The sequence below is a fragment of the Saccopteryx leptura genome, chromosome 12 (genome assembly GCF_036850995.1).
Source record: "Saccopteryx leptura isolate mSacLep1 chromosome 12, mSacLep1_pri_phased_curated, whole genome shotgun sequence".
Taxonomy (NCBI): Eukaryota; Metazoa; Chordata; class Mammalia; order Chiroptera; family Emballonuridae; genus Saccopteryx; species Saccopteryx leptura.
The window spans coordinates 476,569-485,906 of NC_089514.1; the positions used below are offsets into that span (position 1 = coordinate 476,569).

The 9,338-nt window shown below is 51.9% G+C and overlaps 1 protein-coding gene across 5 annotated transcripts; it reads left to right on the top strand.

Annotated features, from left to right (window-relative positions):
- The first annotated feature begins 4,599 nt into the window (after positions 1 to 4,599).
- PPIA (peptidylprolyl isomerase A) lies at positions 4,600 to 7,406 on the top strand. 5 transcript variants are annotated; one of them, XM_066354043.1, is made up of 6 exons: positions 4,626 to 4,739; positions 5,694 to 5,761; positions 6,173 to 6,222; positions 6,316 to 6,404; positions 6,624 to 6,796; positions 7,074 to 7,406. In XM_066354043.1, exons 2-6 carry the CDS (start codon positions 5,745 to 5,747, stop codon positions 7,204 to 7,206), a joined length of 462 nt encoding a protein of 153 aa, XP_066210140.1. In that variant the 5' UTR covers positions 4,626 to 4,739; positions 5,694 to 5,744; the 3' UTR covers positions 7,207 to 7,406. The 5 variants fall into 5 exon arrangements, with proteins under 5 accessions (XP_066210139.1, XP_066210142.1, XP_066210140.1 ...); XM_066354042.1 differs by lacking the exon at positions 5,694 to 5,761 and having other exon boundaries at positions 4,600 to 4,739; positions 6,192 to 6,222; XM_066354041.1 differs by lacking the exons at positions 4,626 to 4,739; positions 5,694 to 5,761 and adding an exon at positions 5,387 to 5,693 and having other exon boundaries at positions 6,192 to 6,222.
- Positions 7,407 to 9,338: the final 1,932 nt, after the last annotated feature.

A 9,338-nucleotide genomic window follows, 5' to 3' on the forward strand; every position in this document is an offset into this window, starting at 1 on the left:
ACCCAAGAAGCAATAGTCAACATGAGCACAAGTGTTTCTCTGAGAAGCAACAGAATGAGCAAACCTTGAGTTAGAATGAGAAATCACAAATAATAAAAATCAGAAATGAAAGCGGGGGCGGGTATTAGTGCCGGCCTTACAGAAGTAAGGATGATGAAAACGTGAGGAATGATTGTGTGCCAATAAATCAGGTAACCTAGCTGAACAAATTCCTAAAAACACAAAATACCCAACTGACCCAAAAAGATAGCAACTGAACACTCCAGTGAGTGAGGAGATTGAGTCAGTGACCAACTTGCCCCCCCCCCCAAAAAAAAAAGACATACAGAAAAGCCCAGGACCAGACAGCTCAGGTGAATTCTACCAAACATTTTTTAAAAATGACAACTGCTTCTAGCAGTTCCAAACATGGGGATGGGTGCAGATAACATGTCCCGACTCTCAGGTCAGGCAGCCCCTGGTCCCACTCCAGGCCTCTGAGGAGGAGCTCCCATTCCCTTGGCTCTGCTCACTGCAGCCCTCTTGGGTGGACTTTGAAACAGTCCATCTTGCCTATCCTGGGGATGGATCAGGATGGGCCTGTGACCTAGGTGGGTTTATCTAGAGAAGTCTGACAAGACTATAAATCACAGGTCCCTGGGGGGGGGGGGGCTTTTGTGAGGGCAGAAGTCTGCACATGTGAAGGAGGGAATGAGCAGTGTAGACTGTTCTAAAAAGTGAGTCAAGAGTGGCATTGGGGCATGCTTCAGGGGCTGGGAATAGGGAGGATCTACAGGAAGGAGAGGCTGAGATGAGGGGAGGAAGAATAAAACTGGGGCCTGCCACCACCACCTGGGAGAGACTTGGTGAGATGGGGACAGGAGAGGATGATGAATCAGGGAAGGGAGCCAGCAAGTGGGCAGGTGTTAGTGGGTGCAGATGGTGGGGGAGGGAGCACTGGAAGAAAGCTGCTTCATCCCCTGGACATTCTTCTGGGCTGGCTGGCAGTCAAGAGGATGGGTGACGGCTGAGCTGGCCAGTCACAGGGTCGGGGCCATGTAAGAATGACAACAACCCTGGGGGACTGGCTCGCTCATCACCCAGTTAACAACTTGTGGGGTTGTTAACCACATTGGTGCATCCATTACTGAGTTTGGATGTTGCAGATGTTGTGAATCCGAAAGAGGTTAAGGCAACTTTCCATCCAGACAACAGAGGTGAGCTTTGCTGGTGGAAAAGTGTGTGTTTAGGGGTGTCCCTGCACAGGCATAGGGTGAGTCTGGGAAGCACAGGGTGGGGTGAGTGAGAGACTCAATGTGGCAGAAGAATTTTCCACCCAGAGACTAGAAAGCCAGCCAGTTGGGGTCAGACTGTGAAGGGGATGTGTATGTGCTATACTATGGGCCTACCCCCAGGAGGCTGTGGAGAGGGCTGTATAGCATGGGAGTTACGTAATCAGGTGGTTTTGAGAACGACCACTCAGGAAATGCCTGGAAAAACCAGGGGCCCCGGTAACCAGGTAGGAGACTGCTCCCTGTGAAAGCCCAAACATGGGCTGTAGCAGTAGGGACAGAGAGGAGGTGGGGGGGGGAAGGAGTCTGGGGAGGGAGGTTGGTTTAGAAGTCACCTGGGAATCTGAGCCATGGGAATGAATGAGGTTTACCATGGCAGGTGTGTAGGAAACAAAACAAGATCACTCTGACACAAGAGAAATCTGTGAGACAGTTCACGGGAAAAGGTCAGAGTTGGAGAAAGGGGAGAGAAAAGTCAAGGCCATCGAGGAAGCAGTGGAAGGAGGAGGTGGTGCACATGCCTGATGGAGGGAAAGACATGGCCTGCAAAAAACAGTGCACCTGTGGACTGTGATGTCACTGGTTGTCCCCCCAGGGGCAGCTTCACCCAGATGCGAGCAGAAGCGAGATGGCAGAGGTGCCACGTTAGGCCCTAATGACACAAGTTGCCCTCTCCCAAGGGGGTGTTTTTGTAGTTTTGAATAACCTATTTTCCTGTTACATCTTCTCTTGCTCAGAGATGTTTCTGAGATGAGCATTTGTGTATAATATGCCGCATGAACAGAGTTACGGAGCTCTGCCTGCTGGGGGTAGCACACCTCCTGTTAGCCAGGTCAGGGCACTATTGAATTCATTTGAGTTTGCTTTTGGTCTGAATCGTCCAAACAGCCCCACATTCTGGAGGTTCTGTTCCTGCTAATGTCTTACTCAGGAAGTCCAGATCAACAGATAATGCCAATAAAAGATCTGCCTATGTTTGCTCCCCCTTAACAAGGCACATGCATGTTTACTTTGAGTGTACATACTGTGTGCCTGTGTGAAGTGAGCAGCCCTAAGCCTGGCTGCAAGTGTTGGTGGTGAAGAAAAGGCAGGCCTTTCAATCTGTTCCTGTGTGTGCCCTGACCAGGGATCAAATTGGCAACCTTGGTGCTTCAGGACCAATGCTCCAATGCTCTAACCAACTGAGCTATCTGGCCGGTGCAATTTCAACATTAAAAAAAAAAGCCTGACCGAGCGGTGGCGCAGTGGATAGAGCATCGGACTGGGATGTGGAAGACCCAGGTTTGAGACCCCAAGGTCGCCAGCTTGAGCAAGGGCTCATCTGGTTTGAGCAAAAAGCTCACCAGCTTGGACCCAAGGTCACTGGCTGGAGCAAGGGGTTACTCGGTCTGCTGAAGGCCTGTGGTCAAGGCACATATGAGAAAGCAATCAATGAACAATTAAGGTGTTGCAATGCGCAAGGAAAACTAATGATTGATGCTTCTCATCTCCCAGTTCCTGTTTGTCTGTCCCTATCTATCTCTCTGTCTCTGTAAAAACTGTAACAACAACAACAAAAAGATTTGATAAAGAAAAAAAATTGCTGATGTGAAGAGAGAAGGGGAGAGGAAGAGTAAGTGGGAAGCATCAACTCGTAGTAGTTGCTTCTTGTATGTGCCTTTACGGGGCAATCCCGGGGTTTCAAACTGGCGACCTCAGCATTCCAGGTAAACGTTCTATCCACTGCGCCACCACAGGTCAGGCAACCAATAAATATATGTTTAAATTCTCTATTAGAATTAAAAGGATTAAAAGGCTACCCCGGCCTGGCCAGGTCCAGGGACATCTGAGAAGCAACTACTACAAGTTGATGCTTCTGCTCCCTCCCCTTTCTCTCTCTCTCTCTTCTCTAAAACCAGTCAATAAAGCCGTGAAAAATAAAGAATTTAGGGGGAAAAAAATACAATTACTGATTGAATTTTAGAGAGAGAATATTGATTTGTTGTTTCGACCCATTCCTGCCGTCCTGGGTGGATTCCTGTCTGTGCCCCGAGGGCGATCCGACCCGGCAGCCTCCGCAGGTCCAGGCGGAGCTCTCACTACCTCAGCTGCCCCGCCAGGGCCAAGGGTTTTTAAAATTGAATTGATTGGGGCCCTGGCAGGTTGGCTCAGCGGTGGAGTGTTGGCCTAGCGTGTGGGGACCTGGGTTCGATTCCCGGCCAGGGCACATAGGAGAAGCGCCCATCTGCTTCTCCACCACCCCACCCTCCTTCCTCTCTGTCTCTCTCTTCCTCTCCCGCAGCCAAGGCTCCATTGGAGCAAAGATGGCCCGGGCGCTGGGGATGGCTCCTTGGCCTCTGCCCCAGGCGCTAGAGTGGCTCTGGTCGCGGCAGAGCATCGCCCCCTGGTGGGCGTGTCGGGTGGATCCCGGTCGGGCGCATGCAGGAGTCTGTCTGACTGTCTCTCCCCGTTTCCAGCTTCAGAAAAATACAAAAAAAAAAAAAAAAAAATTGAATTGATTGGGGTGACCTAGTTAACAGAAGCGCGCAGGTTTCAAGGCGCACACAGTTCTACGACCCATCTTCTGTACCCCACATGGTGTTCACCTGCCCCCCAAGTCCAGTCTCTGGCCGTCACCCTTTTCTCCTCTTCCCCCCGGAATTCACTTGAAACTGTGGCTCTTTCCCCTGAGACCAGAGCACAGGTCTGCTGGGTTGGGGAGTGCGCAGAGAAATAACGGGGCGCAGAAGGTGCCATGTCTGCACAGGTCGGGCCGCCAAACGCCCCCGAAGCGTCCTCCTCCTGCAGGAGGCTCAGGCAGAACGCGCAAGATTATTTTCGGAAAGTAGGGCATTTTGGAAGCATGTCGTAACCGCTCAGTCGAGGGGCGGCTGCACCGCAGCAGCAGCAACTCGAGAGGACGGCGGGGCCCGAGGCCACCGGGGCCCCGCGCGACCTTGGCGCGCGACGCGACCTTGAGGCCTGCGTCCGCCTCAGTTGCCCCCTCTGAGCAGTGGGAAGACGTCCGGGCGGGGGGACGCCTCTCGTCACTCACGACCCCCAGCACGCTCCCGCCGGCCACACTAGCCGTCCCCGACCCTCACCCACAACTCTATCGCGAGGTCGCGCCCCGAGCCCCACATCCGACCCCACACCGCAGTGCCGCGACGGAGCCGGCGGGCGGGAACCGGCCGGAGGACGCCAGTACGCACGCGCGCCTGCCGTCCCGCGCCCCACTAGCGTCGCCTCTGCCCATAGGCCAGCCCCGCCGTCACTCTGAGCGGCGCGCGGTCTCGATTGGCTAGAGCGGCGGCGCGCGACCCGCTGTGGGTGGGGCCCGGTCCGACTATAAGAGGAGCGGGCGGCGCGGCTCGTGCCGCCTTGCAGACGCTACCGCCCCGGAGTTGCGCGCAATCAGCCATGGTGAACCCCACGGTGTTCTTCGACATCGCCGTCGACGGCGAGCCCTTGGGGCGCGTCTCGTTCGAGGTCAGGCGGGCGGCGGCGGCGTGCCGGGTGGGCCCGGGCGGAGGGTCGGGGGCAGCGGCCCAGGGGCCCGGGAGGGCGCCCGCCCGAGGAGCGCGGCGGCGCGGCGCCATTTCCTGACGAGGGGCCATTTTGGGAGGACGGGGGCGGCGGGCAGACAAAGGCGACGGGGGAGGGGCGGCCGCGCCCTTCCGGCCGCGCACGTGCTCGGACCGCGAGCCGTTGGCCGCGGTGGGGAGCGTGGGCCCTGCGGGTTGGCAGCGCCCCAAATGGACGGCGGGTGCCGCCCTGAGTGTCGGACGCATTGCCGGGCCGCCCCCGAGGGCGCCCTTTCCCGCGCCGGTCCGCGGGGCGAGCGCAGCTTCCCGGGTCCGGGCCGTGCGGTGCAGCCGACGCCCCGGGGAGGACCAGGCCGCGTCCCCGTCACCCGGCGCGGCCCGACTTCCGCCGCTTTTCTGAAGCCACGGACGCCCGGGGTACAGGCCTCGTGCCGGTCGAGGGCGGAGGCCTCTGGGCGCGTCCAGCCAGCGTGCCCGTCATTCCCGGAGCCGCCTGGTGACTGTCACAGGCCACGTGGAGACCTGGGCCGGGGCCTGGTGCTGCGTGACGCGTGAGGGTCGGGTTAGCGCGGCCCTAGGGGAAACGATCGCGCCTCCCGCGTGTCCCCGGGGCGAGGACGGCGGCGGAGCTCGGGGTACAGCCCGGGTCGCAGAGACCGTGTAGGGTGGGGACGAGTTCTCGGGAGCTGAGTGACAGCGTCTCCCTAAGGGCAAGGACCGGGACCGGCCGAGAGGACGGGCCGCAGGTCTCCGGGCAGTTAGTGAGATCCCTGTGAAAGGGCTTGTGAGTGTCTCCTCCGGGGCGTACACGTCTCCAGCCGAAATGTTTGATACGTGCAGGGAAGGTTCCGGCAGATTCGTCAGAAACCAATCTCTATATTTTTTACCCCACTACCAGGTAAGGGACCCGGAAACCAAGGAGTGACTGCTCATCTAATCCGTTAAAGCTATGTTAACAGATTGGAGGTAGTAGCATTTTCATTACCAGTGACTAAAACTAGAGCAATGTGCCCCGGATTGTGCAGCAGCAATAGTTAACAATTCCTGAAAAGCTTGTCCTTCGGTTCCGGCTGAGGTTGGGGGAGGTGATGGACATTCGAGAAGCGTGTATCGGTTTAGAAGTAGGTGTCATAGCACTTAAAATTCTAAGTCACTTTTTAGAAGCTTCACACTATTTAAGCCATTAAGGGTTTTGGATTTTTGGCATGTCTTTGGGTCTCATGTTGCCTAACTCCACCCCCACAGGACATTAAGGCTGTCTGGAGCACTTATTTGGGATTCAGAGTGATTACTGAAGCGTTCTTTTCTAGTGAGAAAATGAATTTGATTCAGAAGCCCCTAAAAACATGGTTGGTTAGCAATAAAATATGTAAGCAGGTGTTATTTTTCTTCACAGCTGTTTGCAGACAAAGTTCCAAAGACGGCAGGTTAGTTCCTTTTAAGTTTAATAAAGGCAGTCTGATTTTATTGTGTGTATTGTGTATATATGTATATTCTTTGTTTTGTTTTGTTTTAAATAGAAAATTTTCGTGTTCTGAGTACTGGGGAGAAAGGATTTGGTTATAAAGGTTCCTGCTTTCACAGAATTATTCCAGGATTTATGTGCCAGGTATGCAATTACTGGTTTTGATTTGGGTTGTTACCTTAATTTGAGATTGAGCCAGCACCATTCAGGATGTGTACACATGAGCTGTGACTCTGCCATTTTAGTTTCACTTAAACCTTCTGGTCAGTTTAAACTTGTTTCAAAGTTATAACCTTGCAGATTTGGCAAGTTTCCCAATTGTGTTGTAAAAATGACAGGTGATTTCTCTGTTAATGTTCATAGGGTGGTGACTTTACACGCCATAATGGCACAGGCGGCAAATCCATTTATGGGGAGAAATTTGATGATGAGAATTTCATCCTGAAGCACACGGGACCTGGCATCTTGTCCATGGCGAATGCTGGACCCAACACAAACGGTTCCCAGTTTTTCATCTGCACTGCCAAGACTGAGTGGTAAGGTGGCACCCAGCAGCGGCAGTCAGGGAACACCGCTTGTTCGCTTCAGCCTCTCCCCGCTGTTTTCCTTCTCTGGGGTAGTAGGACATGGGTGTGTACAACTTGAGGCAGTTTGTTATAGAAAGAAAAACCCTGTTGTAGAAGCTGGAGAGTTGGCTTAAAAATGTCTAGTACTTGGATCTCATTGGCATGTGAGTTAGGGACCCATCCTAATGCACATGGCAGGCTGCTTGTTACCTCTGGTCACTGATGGTAGTGATTGTTCCGGTTCCAGGTTGGATGGCAAGCATGTGGTCTTCGGCCAGGTGAAAGATGGCATGGATATTGTGACGGCCATGGAGCGCTTTGGGTCCAGGAATGGCAAGACCAGCAAGAAGATCACCATTGCCGACTGTGGACAACTCTAATAAATTCTCGTTTTATTTTAATCACCAGACCATTCCTTCTGTAGCTCAGGAGAACACCCCTTCACCCCCATCTGCTTGGAATGTTCTCTAATCTTCGTGCTATCACCACAGTCCATTGGGGTCCCTCCTTCCTTACCCCTTCAAGTCTAGCTGGAGTGCAGAGTTAAGTTTATGATAATGAAATAAAAACTAAACAACAATTGTCTGTCCTTGTTTGTGTTAGGGTTTCATTTTAAGCAGGGTTGATTCAACACCCTCCCTCCCCCAATTTGAGAGAAGCAGCCACTCATTTAGTGTACTTCTCATTTTTGCCCTGACCTGGTAGCATTGAACCAACAACCTTGGCATATCAGCATGTTGCTATAACTGAGCTGCCGGTCAGGCTAACAGGTTATCTCTTAAGTCAATCTTGCTGTTTGCTTAATTCCACAGAATACCTTTTTTGCTTCTCTAACCTATGGAATAAATGTTATTTGCTTACACCCCAGGTAAGCTGGGAGTGGAATTCTGGAGGTATCAGGAGGGGCAGGAAAAGACAAGTGGGAAGAGTTCCTTTTAAGAAAGTTCCCACTGCCTGACTTGTTGTGGCGCAGTGGATAAAGCATAGACCTGGAAAGCTGAGGTTGCCAGTTCAAAACCCTGGGCTTGCCTGGTCAAGGCACATATGGGAGTTGATGCTTCCTGCTCCTCCCCCCCCCTAAAAACGAATAAATAAAATTAAAAAGAACCCAACTGTTTAAAAAGAAAGTTCCCACTTGGCCTGACCAGCGGTTTTGTAGTGGATAGAGCACTGGACTGGGATGCAGAGGGCCCAGGTTCGAGACCCTGAGGTCATCAGTTTGGACCCAAGGTTGCTATCAAGCTGTGGGTCACTGCTGAAGGCCCACAATCAAAGCACATGAGAGCAATCAATGAACAACTAAGGTCACAACAAAAAACTGATGATTGATGCTTCCCATCTCTTCATTCCTGTTCCTGTCTATACCTCTCTCTGACTCAAAAGTTCCCACTTGGCACACGAACACATTGAAAGGGATGGCTTGTATTAAACATGGGCACCTTGCAGGAAATCTATTGGGCTTTACAGGCCCAAGGGAAAGGTCTTCTGGCTATGTTCATGGAAGGATTGGAACTGTGCTTTTGACAAAATTGTGAAAGATCAGATAGCTGGAGCTATGTAGTGCACAGAGGATGTTTCTGCTTCACTTTAAAATTTTAATGGGGTGACTGATGAATCAGGGTACATATATTCATAATAAACATCTCTAGGTTATTTTGACATTTGATTATGTCTGCCTCACTCTTGAAACCCCAAACCAACTGTAGTGCTGTAATGGGTTACTATCAGGACTTACCATGGTGGTTTTTCTTGTCGATAACAAAGCTAGCCAGCCTGAGCTGTAAGGTCTAGTTGCCTTCATGAACTTGGTTTCCTTTAAAATCAAGTAAAGAGTCAAGAATTGTCTGGGTAGGCAGAAGGAACAATCCAGTGGAAATCTAAGCCCAATCACTGCAGCACCCTTACCTGCCCAGCTGACTTCAGTTTGGGGGCTTGGTTGTCCCAACAATCATTTGTGTCCCAGTGGTGTGAGATGATGTACTTGACCTGTTGATGTGAACTGCTTGGCCGGTACCTTCCGCACTAAATGGAGTTGCCTCCCCTGTGTAGGCTTTTGTTCTCTACATTTTCTCATGTTCTCTGGGTGACTGCCAGGACTAAAAATGGTGGATGACAATGTGGCGTGGATGTACTTGAATCAGCTCAGTGTATGCCTGCTCCCCCCTTCTCTTTTCTCACTAAAAATACCAACTCGGTGCTCCTCTACTGGGCTAGTAGGTGTGACCATGCACACTAACAACTCAGATTGCTTTTATTTAGCTAACAAATGTCTCAGACTTGAATGCCAGTGTACATTGCTGGTATTGGAAACACTGCAAAGAAGGGAAGTCCTGCCTTACAGAACTTAAGGAGGTGGAAAGCAGACCAGATTCCTACAATTGGTAACTTTGATTTGGTGTCAATGTGCAGTATGATGACCCAGTCAGAAAGGTTCTAAATGGCTTAACTGAAGAGTTAACTAGGTGAAGAAAAGGTTCAAACAAGATTTGTGTGTATGAAGGCCTTATTTCCA

Coding starts and splice junctions, on each gene's coding strand:
- PPIA (XM_066354041.1), top strand. CDS start 5,619: ATGTTTGATACGTGCAGGGAAGGTTCCGGCAGATTCGTCAGAAACCAA. Junction 6,223..6,315: donor CAAAGTTCCAAAGACGGCAG/GTTAGTTCCTTT, acceptor TGTTTTAAATAG/AAAATTTTCGTGTTCTGAGT. Junction 6,797..7,073: donor TGCACTGCCAAGACTGAGTG/GTAAGGTGGCAC, acceptor TTCCGGTTCCAG/GTTGGATGGCAAGCATGTGG.